At 34.5% G+C, this 14,730-nt stretch overlaps 1 protein-coding gene across 3 annotated transcripts in view; it reads right to left on the reverse strand.

Moving 5' to 3' along the window:
• Positions 1-14,730, reverse strand: part of ROCK1 (Rho associated coiled-coil containing protein kinase 1) — a 162,924-nt gene that overhangs the window by 42,537 nt on the left and 105,657 nt on the right. For all 3 annotated transcript variants that reach the window (XM_079108289.1, XM_079108288.1, XM_079108290.1), the window contains 3 exons: positions 7,077-7,212; positions 5,062-5,153; positions 4,718-4,964 (listed from right to left, as the gene is read on the reverse strand). In XM_079108289.1, the coding sequence (XP_078964415.1) occupies positions 4,718-4,964; positions 5,062-5,153; positions 7,077-7,212 (475 nt within the window). The remainder of the gene's footprint in view (positions 1-4,717; positions 4,965-5,061; positions 5,154-7,076; positions 7,213-14,730) is intronic.

The following is a 14,730-nucleotide window of genomic DNA, read 5'->3' on the forward strand; positions in this document are numbered from 1 at the left end:
TTCACTTAAAATTTTCATTCCTCCGTGATATTTTCATCTTTTCCCATTCCTTTTCATTAAGCATCTATATCCTGAACTTTTGGAAGCGTACTTTCCTGTAGTGTCAGCCTTATTGAAACACTAGTCCAGTTGCTGGCAAACATTAGGTCTACAGCCTATTTCTATAGAGATATGTCTTTTCTACTCGTCTTTTGAAACAGAGTCTCACTATGTTGCCCAAGCTGGTCCTGAACTCCTAGGCTGAAGTGATCCTGCCTCATCCTCCCAAGTAGCTGGGACTACAGGTGTATACCACCATGCCAGGTTTCTTGCTTTCATTTTTAAAGTTATAAAAAGATGAATATGCAACAAAGATCATGTGTGCCCCTAAAATATTTATAATCCAATCATGTTAAGGAAGTCTCTCACACATACAAAGAAGCTACTGACCACTCGTGTACATGAAGGATATTCAATAAGGAATAACAATGATGAAGCCCAGCACCCCAAACTAAAAGAAATTTATACTTGAGGGATCTAAAAGTTCTTAAAGACTGTAAAAGATTAATGTAAAAATTATAATTCTTTTAACCACACTGCATTAACAGAAGCATTAAAAATGATAAATTGGTTAATAATATATCATGCAATGAACTTTTCTTAACTTTCAGCAATATTTAATAAAAATAGATTCAATTAAAAAACACTACTGATGAGCACTTGGATAATGGCCTCTTCCTTGTTAGCAAGCTCTTCTGCTTGGTCATATACATCTGGAGAAGATGTAGAGAAAAAGTACTTTTATATCGTTGGTAGGATTGCAAATTAGTACAATTACTGTGGAATCAGTTTGGAGGGTCTGCAAAAAACTAGGCATGGGACCACCATAAGACTGAGCAGTACTGCTCCTTGGTAATTATCCTAAAGAATTAAAGTCATCATACTACAATAATACATGCATACCCATGTTTATAGCAACACAATTCACAAGAAACAAACCATGGAACCAGCCTAGGTGTCCATCAACAGATGAAGAGATTAAAAAAATAGAAAATGTGGTATATGTATACAATGGAGTTTTTTTTTTTTTTTTTTTTTTTTTTGTCTTTTAACCTGGGACTAAATCCAAGGGCACTTAAACACTGAGCAGCATCCCCAGACTCTTTTTTATTTAAGACAGGGTCTCACCAAGTTGCTCAGGGCCTCAATAAACTGCTAGATTTGAACTTGTGATCCTCCTGCTTTAGCCTCCTGAGCTGCTGGGATTACAAGTATGTGCCACAGTGGAGTTTTATTCAGCCATAATAAAAGCAAAATTATGACATTTGCAGGAAAATGGATGGAACTAGAGACTATTATGTTAAGGGAAATAAGTCAAATTCATAAGGTCAAGGGTTGTATATTTTCTCTCACATATGGAAGTTAGAAAAAAGGAAAAGAAAGGCGGAGGGTGGATCTCATGAAAATCAAAGGGAAATCAGTAGAGGAAATGGGACAAGGGGCAGAAGGTGGGGAGGGAGAGGTGAAATGCTGGGGAGTGTTATTGGCCAAATGATATTGCTATATTGTGTCATGTATGAATATGTAACAACAAATACCATCATTATGTACAACTGTAATGCACCAATAAAAAAATGCGGGGGAAAAAAAGCTTGGCCATAAATAGAAGATAAAAAGTTTAACATAATATTAGAACTGGAAGGATTTCTAGAGGTCATCTAATTATTCACCTTGGTTTACAGATAGAGAAAGGAGATACAACTATCACACTGCTGTTAAACTGTATAGAAGGGCCTAGAAAAACCTGACTTAAGGAAGTTAAGTACAAGGCTTTCCTAATACATACAAAGAGGCTACTTTCTTGGTTATATTTGGATCTATTTTAAGCCTGGTGCCTGGGAAGTAAGATTGCACAACAATCCTCAGTTATGAACCAATGAGAAATCCTAATTTTCATTTCCATAGTTACAAAAACTGACCCTGACCTCTCTCCACAGAATTATAGCTAATCATCAAACCCCATGAGACCCAAACTATGTTCCCTTCTGTGACTAAGGTCACAGACTCCTCCCACCAGCCAATTTTTTCCCCGAGAGGTCTGGCAACTTCCATGTATATCTATTTTGATTAGGTAGTGTGGGTGCTGCCATTAATAGCAATAAAAAATAGAAAAAAAAATTTGAGCAGTAGGTAGAACCAGGCATCCTTGAAATCAAAGATGTTATTTACCACTATAAAACTATTTCTTTAGATACTCTTTTTTAAAATTTTTATGTCCTATAACTTTACTGAATTTATCAGTGCTAACAGTTTTTGGTTTTACCTTTGTTTTTAAAAGATGATATTATTGGGTAGAGATTTGTATGAAGAAATGACCTGCATGTATTTCTAATACTAAATAATAGTCTCTGAATTTCTCCTTGTTTGCTCTCTCCAGGAAGAACGTGTTGTGAATCACATGGTTGCAAAGATTATTGAGAATGTCTGCACAACTTTTTCAGCTCAGGCACAGGGCTTTATTATAGAAGTTGGACCTGTTTTATGGTACTTATTCAGACATTCCACCGTTGATTCTCTTAGGATAACAGCAATATCGGTAAGATAGAGCATCTTTTGGGGATTTTTTTTTATTATTATTTTTATTTATCTTTTAATTTTTTACAGACTATATTTTGATTCATTGAACACAAATGGGGTACAGCATTTTGTTTCTATGGTTGTACACGATGTAGATTCATACCATTTGTGTAATCATACATATACATAAGGGTAATGATGTCTGTCTCATTCCACCATTTTTTATACCTCCCTCTCTTTCTTTAGATACTCTTTTATATTCAATCTTCTGCCTTTTAATTCACAAATACTACTATCTCTAGTCCTAACCTTTCCAAGTACATAACTTTTTTTTAATAATGAGATTCTATTTCTGCAAATGAGTTTCTATTTTATCCATAATGCATGAGCAATTCCCAGGATTCAATAGTAATAATCCTCTCTTTATAGATCAGTCTCACTTTGAGTAAGGGCTTGATAAATTAGTCAACTTTTTCAGTTAAGTTTTCAGTTTAGATCAGAGACCTGCACCAAACAGAAGAAAAAGCAGGCCCAAATCTTCATCATGTTGGCTTAGGACCAGACTTCCTTAATTCCCAGAGCACAAGAAATAAAAGCAAGAATCAATAAATGGGAGAAATTCAAACTAAAAAGCTTTTTCTCAGCAAAGGAAACAATCAATATGAAAAGAGAGCCTATAGAGTGGGAGAAAACCTTTTCCACACACACTTCAGATAGAGCACTAATCTCCAAAATTTAAAAAGAACTTAAAAAACTTTACACCAAAAATACAAAGAACCCAATCAATAAATGGGCTAAGGAACTGGGCAGATACTTCACAGAAGAAGCTACACAGGCAATCAACAAATATATGAAAAAAGTGCTCATCATCATCATTTCTAGTAATTAAGAGAAATGCAAATTAAAACCACCCTAAGATTTCATCTAACTCCAATTAGAATGGCTATCAAGAACACAAGCAGTAATAAGTGCTAGCGTGGATGTGGGGGAAAAGGTACACTCATACATTGCTGGTGGAGTTGCAAATTGGTGCAGTCACTGGAAAGCAGTATGGAATTCCTCAGAAAACCTGGAATGGACCCACCATTTGACCCAGCTATCTCACTCTTTGGTTTATACCCAAAGGCCTTAAAATTAGCATACTACAGTGATGCAGCTATGTCAATGTTCATAGCCACTGAATTCACAACAGCTAGATTGTGGAACCAACCTAGATGCCCTTCAACTGATGAATGGATAAAGAAACTGTGGTACATATACACAATGGAATATTACTCAGCCATAAAGAAGGATAAAATTATGGCATTTGCTGGTAAATGGATAGAGTTGGAGAATATCAAGCTAAGTTAAATACGTCAATCCCAAAAAACCAAAGGTTGAATGTTTTCTCTGATAAGTAAACAACAATGCATAATGGGGGGGAGGAGAATGGAAGAACTTTTGGAATGTGTAGAAGGAAATGAGGGGGGGAGGGGAGCAGGGAAAGGAAAGATAAGAGGGCTGAGACAGACATCATTCCCCTGTGTACATGTATGATTACACAAATGGTATGAATCTACATTGTGTACAACAACAGAAGTGAAAAGTTGTACCCCATTTGTGTACAATGAATCAAAATGGAGTCTGGAAAAATAAAAAAAAGTTTTCAGTTAACTTGGCTGTGAATTGGAAAACATCCACAGAAACTGCCTCACAGAGTGCCTATTCAAGTGTGGGGATTACGATGTGATAAAAATGTATGCATTACCCTGAAAGAGGAAGAATTTCTCTAACCATTTCTGGTTTTGCCATTTTCTACATGAGGGCATATGATTAAAAAAAAAAGTCTCATTTTTAAACATGGTACAGTTTGTTATGTGTTTTTAAAACAAAAATAAAGAACAAATGTTGTATAATTCAACTTATTTGAGGAAACTAGAGTAATCAAATTCATAGACACAGAAAGTAGAATGGTGGTTATACAGGACCATGGGGGAGGGGAAAAGTTATTGTTTAATAAGTAGAGTTGTAGTCTGAGTTGATGAAAAAAGTTCTGGAGATAGTGACATTAGTTGCACAACAATTGAAATGTATTTAAAATCACTGAACTGTACACCTAAAAATGGCTAAAATGATCAATTTTATGTTAGATTTATTTTACCACAGTAAGAAAAATTATTACCTTGAAGGTCTCCAATCATCTCAGAATCATGACCTCTGTCTCTTCGTTCAGCTTCCAATACAGCTTGTAGTTGGTAGTAATCCTTGTCTGTTTGTGACTTTGAATTCTCTAAAATTCTGTTTCTCTCCTGCAATTCTCTGTTGAGGGACTCTAGCTGGCTAATTGATATGCTCATCTCTGTATGACTCTTTCTTAATCTTACAGCTGTGTCCGACTCTGTCCTAAGCAAGTCATTGGCTTCTTCTAGCTATTTAAAAGAGAAAAAAGAATTTTGACCAAAATATGATCAAACTTATTTTAATTTACTAAAATTTTAAAATAGGAACCTCATCTGAAAAACTTACCTGCTTCTGTAATTGTACCAGCTTCTCATTAGTAAGCTGTGAATTTTGACTTACTTTTTTTAAGTCTTCCAACTGATCTTTTAATGTAGAAACTAGACAGTAAAAGAATATGTAAAAATTACAAACTTTTAATAGAGGAAACATATAGATTGCCTTTTTTAAAAAAAAAATGACATTTATTCTTAGACTATAATAGTCAGCCAAACTAGGTCCATTCCCACTCCCAAAACCAAATTCCATCTTGGAAGTACTTACATTTTTAAATGCATCAGAAAGTAGATCATCATTTTGTAATTCAGAGTACAAAAACAGATGTTTCCACTATTGTATTATTTCAAATTATTTTACTGCCTTAATAAGATCTCTTAGTGTAATGTTATAAAGTTAGTTTTCTTTAGGTGGGTGGGTATTGGGGATTGAACTCAGGAGCACTCAACCACTGAGCCACATCCCTAATCCTATTTTGAATTTTATTTAGAGACAAGGTCTCACTGAATAGCTTAGCACCTTGCTTTTGCTGAGGCTGGCTTTGAACTCAAGATCCTCCTGCTTCAGCCTCCTGAGTCACTGGGATTACAGGTGTGTGCCCGTTTTATTACTTGTTTCTGAATAGTACAATTACTTAAATGGTTTGAATAGTTAAGTATTTTTAAAATGGTACAAAATTCAAAAGGCACTAAATGGCAGGTAGTATAGAATAAGTCTTCCTCCCTCCACATCATCTCCACATACTTTGTGTATCCCTTAACTGGGATACACAACTATTTTGAATTCTTGCATATCTTCCTAGGATAGTCTATAAATTGAAATCCTAAAATAAAACCATATACTTTATGTTTTCACATGTATGTCTATATCAATACATATACATATTTAAGCATATGTAAAACAGCACTTGTTTTAAGCACAAACCATCTATACTCTTGTTTTTTCAAGATACATCTTAGAGATCTTTTTATATAACAATATATAAAAACTTTATTCTTTTATAAGCTACATAGTATTTGATCATACAGATACACCAAAATTAAATCATTAATTAAACTTACATTGTTTATACTTTTTTCAATTTTAAGCAATTTTACAATCAATACATTAGGTGTATACATTAGGTGGCACATACATATGTGTAAAATAAAGCAGAAGTGAAATAACTCTATCAAAGGGTGTAGGAAACCATTTTAAATGTATTTTTAACATTGGAATTCAAATATGAAATTCCAGCTTAGTAATTCTCAAACATGGCTGCTTCTTAAAAGTGCCTGTGGAATTTACAGAAAATACAGATATTCTAGGCATGGTAGTTCAGACAGGAGGACCACAAGTTTGAGGTAAGCCTCAGCTAGAAGTCCCTGTTGCAAAATAAAAAAAAAAAAAAAAAGGACTGGGGATGTAGCTCAGTAGTAAAGGGGCCCTGGGTTCAATGCCTAGTGCCAAAAAAAAAAAAAACAAACCAAAACAAAACAGAAAATACTGATGCCCAGGTCACATGTCTATACCAATTAAATTAGGATTTCTGGGTTTAGTCATGAGTATATTTTAAAGCTTCCAGTAGATTCCAGTATGCAAACAATGACAACATCACTATTTTGTTAAATATTATTCACAAGTGACTTTAATGTGTCATAAATTTAATTGGAGATCTGAGTTACTGAGCTTTATAACTGTGGCTTCATAAATTTATCAGGGGCATTAAATTTAAAACAACCTAATGATAAAGACCTACAGGAAGAGAGTGTTAAGACAGAAATTACAGGGACTAGAGGTATAGCTCAGTGGCAGAGTGCTTGCCTAGAAATTCCTTTAGTCCTGGGACTTGAACCTGGGGGCACTTTACCACTGAGCCACATCCCCAGCCCTTTGTATTTTTTCTTTTGAGAAGGGTCTCACTAAGTTGCTGAAGTTGGTCTTAAACTTGGTGATCCTCCTGCTTCCACCTACCAAGACAAAGGGATTACAGGCATGTGCCACTGTGCCCAGCAAAATTTCAGCATTTAAAAAAGGCAATAATTTACCTTCATTTTCTACATTTCTCCTCTTTTCATTTTCCTGTTCAGCTTTTCTTTGGTACTCATTAATTCTATGTTGTAGCAACATTTTTTCCTTCTCAATTTGAGACACTGTAGATTCTAGATTTCTTCTTTGATTCCCCTGAAATTATGACAAAAGTTACCACTGCAATTAATAGACTTTGTCATTTATGCTCTTTGAAAAAAAAAATAAGACAAAAACTGAAGATGGATTTTTTTTTGCTTCAAAATCAAATAGTGCCTCCTAATAACTTTGCAATAAGGGATGAAGCTTATCTTATGAATAAGAATCCTCATTTGAGCTCGACATGTAAAATTTTCAGATTTCTGAATTCATGAACTTAAAATACAACCCTATCTTACCTTTTCAGATCAATAGTTGCTGTATTAATGGCAACTACACTGTATTATATTACAAATATTTTGGTTTACAATATTCAATTTAACATATTAAAGACTCAGACAGCAATTATATATTTGATAGTTAAGACAAAGCTGAAATGGTTCCAAATGGTACAGAGTTCACCACTCCCTCTAAGTTGCTCTATCGCAACAATATTTTACTTATCTTTCCTAAGATTCTCTATGTATCTACCCACTAATGTACATTAAAAAGTAACCAGTGAAGTACGTTAGAAAAAGAAACAAGGAGGAGTAGCATTCAAGTAAAAATATTCAAATTTTCACAACTTAAAATTTATCTGTTTCTGAATTACCACTTCTAGCATTATCTTATTTTTTAAAAATATATTTTAGTTGCCAATGGATTATCTATCGATCTATCTACTTACCTATCTACCTACCTACCTATTTATATGCGGTACTGAGGATCGAACCTAGGGCCTCACACATGCCAGGCATATGCTCTACCACTGAGCCACAACTCCAGTCCTGCCATTATCTTATTTTTGATGCTTTGTTTTTATTTTCAGGACTCCACATCAGGAAAACCTATTTTATAGTTATGTTTTTTTCCCAGGCTTTCCCATCTTTAAGCAAAAACTACCTTTTAAGTGAGATACTCTCAGAGATTTGTAAAGGTGACACAAACTTGTAAGGTCTTTTCAATTTTTTTAAAATATATTTTAAAAAAATATATTTGTCAGTGGACCTTTATTTTATTTATATGGGGTGCCGACAATCAAACCCAGTGTGTCACACATGCTAGGCAAGTATTCTACCACTGAGCTACCACCCCAGCCCAGGTCTTTTCAATTTTAAGATTTTATCATTTTAACTTTAAATCCATTTGAATTGTGTGTATCAACAGTTCTTTCCTTCTTGCTGCTGAGTAGTATTCCATGGTACAGTGTTTATCATTCACTTATTATAGGATCGTTTCTGTTTCTGGCTATAGATAAAATTGCTATGAATAGTAATATACAGGTTTTTGTGAAAATATACATAACTTTTCATTTTTCTGGGATAAAAGCCCAAGAGCACAACTGCTGAGTCATGGGTGGCACATTTCGTTTGTTTTTTTTTTAAGGAAGTGGTTTTCCAGAATGTCTACCATTTTACATCCCACTTGCAAAATACAAGTGACCCAGTTTTTTCATATTTTGTCATTTAGTTTGTTTCTTGATACAATTTAAAATTTTACTTGTTCTAATGGTAGTTCATGGTAGTTTTATCTGTTTACTGGTAAGCTTTGAGAGTTCTTTAAATGTCTAGAGATGAGTCCTTTGTAAATATTTTTCCTCCAATCTACAGCTTGTGATTTCTTCCTCTTTTATAGAGAAAATGTTGCCAATTTTGATTAAGTCCAATCGACTGAACTTTCCATAAGGAAAGTTCAATATAAATTGATCAAATTTGTGGTGTCATGCCCAAGAATTCTCTAACATACTAGTTCCAAAGATTTTGTCTTTTTTTTTCCTAGAAGTTTTATATTTTTATATTTACATTTAAATGTATGAATCATCAAGTGAATTTTTGTATAAGGTGTAAGACAGTAGGTTCATATTTTGGCCTATAGATATTTAACTGTTCCATTATCATTTGTTAAAAGACTATCATTCCTCCAATGAATTGCTTTTGCACTTTTGCCAAAAAGAAGTTGGCTATAATCATACGGAAGCATTTGTTATCTTTACTGTTCCACCGACCAATATGTCTATTCTTTAGTCAGTATCATACAATTTTGAACATTGTAGTTATGACAATAACTACATAAAACATCCTGTCACCTGTATAAAACGTTAGAGTTTTAATCTTCCTTTCTGTTCCTCCCCGACTCTTTTTTTTTTTTTTTTTGCGGTGCTGGGGATTGAACCCAGGGCTTCCTGCTTGTGAAGCTAGCACTCTACCAACCAAGCTACATCCCCAGCCCTCCCCCACTCTTTTCTTGTCTTTTTTGTCCTGTTCATAATTTCCAATACTAGTTAATACTGATGAGAGCAGACATCTTTTCCTTGTAGCAGATTTTAGGGGAAAAGATTCACTCTTTCACCATAAACTATAAAGTGGGTATAGATTTTAAGTATGTGCTTTTTATCAACTTGAGCTGAGAAATATCATCATGAATGGGTGGGTGTTGCATTCTGTCTAGTGATTTATCTTTATCAATTGATATAATCATTTAATTTTTTTAGTAACTAATATGATGAATTAAACTGATTTTCAAGTATTAAATGAGACTTGAATCTCTGAAATAAAGCATAGTTGGTTTCTTTTTATATATACTGCTGAATTCTATTTTGTTACGAATTTTTGCGTTTGTATTCATGAGGGATAATGGTCTATTAGTTTTCTTTGTAGTATGGTCTTTGGTATCATGTTAATATTAGCCTCATAAAATTAATTGGGAAGTGCTCTCTTATATTTTCTGAGAGAGTACGGATTTGGTGTTTTCTTAAACCCTGGCAGAATTCTCTAGTGCAATTACATGGTTATGGGGATTTTTAAAGAGTTTTTTAAAATTATGAATTTGCTTTACGAAACAGTTATACAGAGTTATTAAAATTATGTATTTCACATTGTATGAGCTGTGGCATTTGTACTTTTCAAGGAATTAATCCTATTTTACCTAAATTTCATACTTCTGTTTAAAATTGTTCACAGTATTCCCTTATTACCTTTTCATATTCATAGTCTACAATGATATGCCCTGTTTCATTACCAATACTGGTAATTTGTGTCTTCTTTTTCTTTTGTCAGTCTTGCTAGAGAGTTGTCCATTTTGTTGATCTTTTCAAACAATTTTTTTTTATGTCACTGATTTTCTCATTGTTTTTATGTTTATAATTTCACTCATCTCTACTTTTGTTACAGTATGGATCTGGAATGCCTGATAAAAGCATTGAAGACTTGGTCTCCAAAGAAGCAATGTTCAGAGATGGGGCATTTGGGAAATGATTGGATCCTAGGGGATCTAATCTCATCAATGGGGGTAAATCCATTAGTGAAGTCATAGCTGAATGGACTACTGGGAAGTAGTACAAACTGTGGAAGGTGGGACCTAGTTGAAGGGAGTGGGTCCTTGGGGACTTTATCTTGTCCCCAGCCCCTTCCTCTCTCCCTCTGCTTCCTAGTTGCCAAGAGGTGAGCAGCTCTGCTCCCACATGTTCCCCAACAGCATGTTCTGCCTCACCCTCAACCCCACAGTTAACAGGACTAAGTGACTATGGACTGAAACCTTTGAAACTGTGAGCTAAAATAAATCTATACTCCTTAATGTTTTTCTCACATACTTTGTCATAGAGGCAGAAAGCTAACACAGCAGTTATCTTTACTTTTCCTACCTTTTGCTTGTTTTGGGTTTTTTTCTTTTTGTAGTTTCTTGAAGTAGGAGCTTAGTGAGTTGAGACTTTTCCTCTATTCCAATGCAAGCATTTAAGATTCCCTTTCAGCACTGTTAGTTGCACTTCACAAATTTTGATACTGGATTTTTCATTTACTGCTCTTAATATTTTTTAAAATGAAATTTTGAAGCTGGGCACACGCCTGTCACCCCAGCAGCTCTGGAGGCTGAGGCAGGAGGATTGCGATTTCAAACCCAGCCTCAACAACCTAGCGAGGCCCTAAGCAACTCAGAGAGACCCCATCTCTAATAAAATATAAAAAAGGGCTGGGGTTGTAGCCCAGTGGCAGAATGCTTGCCTAGTATATGTGAGGCACTGGGTTCAACACTTAGTACCACATATAAATAAATAAAATAAAGGTCCATTGATAACTAAAAAAATATTAAAAAAAAAAAAGCAGGTGGGCTGGGAATGTGGCTTGGTGGTTAAGCACCCCTGGGTTCAATCTCTGGTACCAAAAATAAAATAAAGCGAAGTTCTGAGATATAATTAACAATGGATGGGGACTGGGGCTGTAGCTCAGTGGTAGAGCGCTTGCCTCGCACGGGCAAGGCACTTGGTTCTATCCTCAGCACCACATAAAAATAAAATAAAGATATTGTGTCCACTTACAACTAAAAAATATTTTTTAAAAAAATGGGTGTATTTTTCCATCCCCTTTGAGAGTTGATGTCTCTGACCTATGTGCAGTTTGGTTTCCATGGGTTCACAGTTTTCCTGATACCTTTCTGATTTTCTTTCTAGTTCGATTATATTTTGGTCAGAAAACACTATATGGTTTCAACTGTTTTAAATTTGTTTGCCTTCTGATTCATGATGTGGTGTACTTGGGATGTGGTTCTTAAGCCACTGAAAAGATTATATATTCTGCTCTTATTGGATAGAGGGTTCATAAATGTTGAACAGATCCAGATGGTTGATGGTGTGGTTGAATTCTCCTGTATGTATGATGATTCTGTCTAGAAAGACAAGTTGAAATCTTCAACAATAATTGCAGATTTGTCTACTTCTCTTTCAGTTTTCATTTCAAGTATTTTGTAGTTCAAATGTTTGGTGTATAAACATTCAGAACTGCTATGTCTTCTTGGTGAATTTGTTCTTTTTATCATTATGCAACATTTCTCTTTGTCCTAGTAACTCTCTTTGTGTTTAAGTCTACTTTATTTGGTATTAATATTGCCACTGTTGCTTTATTTCATTAATATTTATATATCTTTTTTCCATTCTTTTACTTTCAGTTTACCTATGTTTCTATATTCAAAGTTTTTGTAGACAATATATTAAGTGTGGGATTTTTAGAAAAATGAATCTTAAAACCTCTATTTATTGGTATTCTATTTAATGTAATATTAAGGTTAATTCTGCCATTTTTCTGTCATCTCTGTTGTTTATCAATTTTTCTCTTTCCTGACTTTTTGTGGGTTACCTGAATATTTTTTTTTTTTTTTTTAGAAAAAAGTATCTGTGAAGATAAAATCTTTTAACTGTGGAGTTTAAAAAAAATTTATTAGTTGTAAATGGACACAATATCTTTTTATGTGTTTATTTTCATGTGGTGCTGAGGATTGAACCCAAGGCCTCGCATGTGTGAGGCAAGCGCTCTACCACTAAGCTACAGCACCAGCTCATCTGTGGAGTTTTTTGGTGTATATCTTTGTGTAGATTTTTCAGTGACTGCTTTAAGTGTTTTGCTTTATATATATGTGTGTGTGTGGGTGTATAGCATTATACCACATTCCACTAGTGCTGACTCTTACCAGTTCATGTAGAGTCTTATTACCCTCCTATTTATAATTGTCTTAAATATTTCCTTTACATACATGGTAAGTACTGAGGATTAAACCCAGAGGGACTCTACCACTGAACTATACCCTGGTTCTTTTTATTTTTATTTTGAGACAGGGTCTCACTAAGTGGCCCAGGTTAGCCTCAAACTTGTATTTTCCTGCCTCAACCTACCAAGTAGCTGGGATTACAGATGAGTGCCACTTTTCACTTTCTTTCTATTTAGAGAATTTTCTTTAGTAATTCTCTTAAGGAAGGTATGCTGGCAACATATTCTCTTATTTCCCCCCATTTGAGAAGGTCATTTTTTAAAAAGAATTTTTTGTTTTTAGTGGTAGATGGACACAATACATTTTTTAAGTTTATTTTTTATGTGGTGCTGAGGATCTAACCTAATGCCTCACATATGCTAGGCAAGGTTTCTACCACTGTGCTATAATTGCAGCCCCTCATGCTTTTTTTCTTTTTTAATTCATTTGGGAAGAATATCTTCACTGAGCATAGAGTTCTAGGTTGACAAGGTACTTTGTTTTTCTACCACCTGAAAAACAAGTCACTTCCCTCTTGCCCCCATGGTTTCTGATAAGGTATCTGATTTTATTTGCAATGATTTTCCCTTTTAGGTAAGGTGTCGCTTGCTAAGTTTCAGATTTGCTCTTTGTCATTTGTTAGAAGTTTGACTACTATGTCTAAGTGTAAACTATCTTTGGATTTATTCTTTCTGTGGTCTGTTAAGCTTCCTGTTGACTGACCATCTTTTACATGTAGGTTCACGTCCTCTGTTGTAATTGTGAAATTTTCAGTCACCATTTCTTCCCTTCTCTTTTTCTCATTCTTTCAGCAATTCCACTGACACAAATGTGAGAACTTTACTGCTAGAGCTAGTTCTACATGCCCCTGAGGCTCAGTCACTTTTTTTTGTCTCCCAAAACTGTTAACTCTGTTGTTCAGACTAGGTCATTTTATTGTTCTATAAGTTCTCTGATTCTTTCTTGTATTACTTGGCTGCTAAGAGCTTAAGATTTTTATCTCAGTTACTGTAATATTTTTGGTTGGTTCTATTTTGTATCATTCATCTACATCTTTGCTAACATTTTCTATTTCTTTGCTAAGGCATTCTATTTTTTTTCACTTATTTCAAGTATGTTTGTAGTTGCTCACTGAAACATATTTATGATTGTTTATATCCTTTATATTGTATATACTCCTTTATATCACTGTCAAATATTTCTAACACTTGTGCCATCTTGGTGTTGATATCTATCTTCTCTTATTCCAGTTGAGATGTTTCTAGTTCTGATTATGATGAACAATTTGCTTTTCAAAGCTGGACATTTTTAGTATTATCTTACAATATCCTGGATCTTATTTAAATCTTCTGCTTCAACTAGCCAAATCATGAAATCAACCTAGGTGTTCATCAACAGATGAACAAAGGAAATGTAATATATATAGCCAAAGAGTTTTATCCAGCCATAGGACAAAATTATGCAAAAAAACAGAACTTGAGATCAAAATTTTGCAGGAAATAAGTCAGATTCAGAGAGAAAAGTATCATGTTTTCTCTTATATATAGATGCTAAAGGCAAATGGGAAAAAGGAATGGCATGAAAGTAGCAAGGTAACCATTAGGGTGGGGTAGGGATAAAGGAAGGAAGGAGAGGGTGAGGGGTATTGGGAATTTAGGTTGACTAAACTGTGTTTTTATGTATGTGTGAATATGCCACAACAAAACTCACCATTCTGTGTAATTGAAACAAAATAAATGAATAAAATGTCTGTTTTGGGACACCTCTCTGTCACTGTTCTGGTGAAATTAAGGAAGTGCTACTTCATTTCTGCCAGGTGAAAACAGATAACCAGATTTTGCACTTAACTTCTACTGATACCAAAGCACGTGTCAGGGGGTGGTGGTAGTGCAGATCTTCATTACTGCTGATTGAGAATGGGAGTTCCAGCACTCCACCAATTACATGCTTGGGGCAGGTGAGTACCTTATTACTATTTCTTAGGTGGCCTCCACAGTCACTGTTGTGGAGAAGGCGTGACAT

Source organism: Sciurus vulgaris (genome assembly GCF_902686455.1).
Source record: "Sciurus vulgaris genome assembly, chromosome: 13".
Taxonomy (NCBI): domain Eukaryota; kingdom Metazoa; phylum Chordata; class Mammalia; order Rodentia; family Sciuridae; genus Sciurus; species Sciurus vulgaris.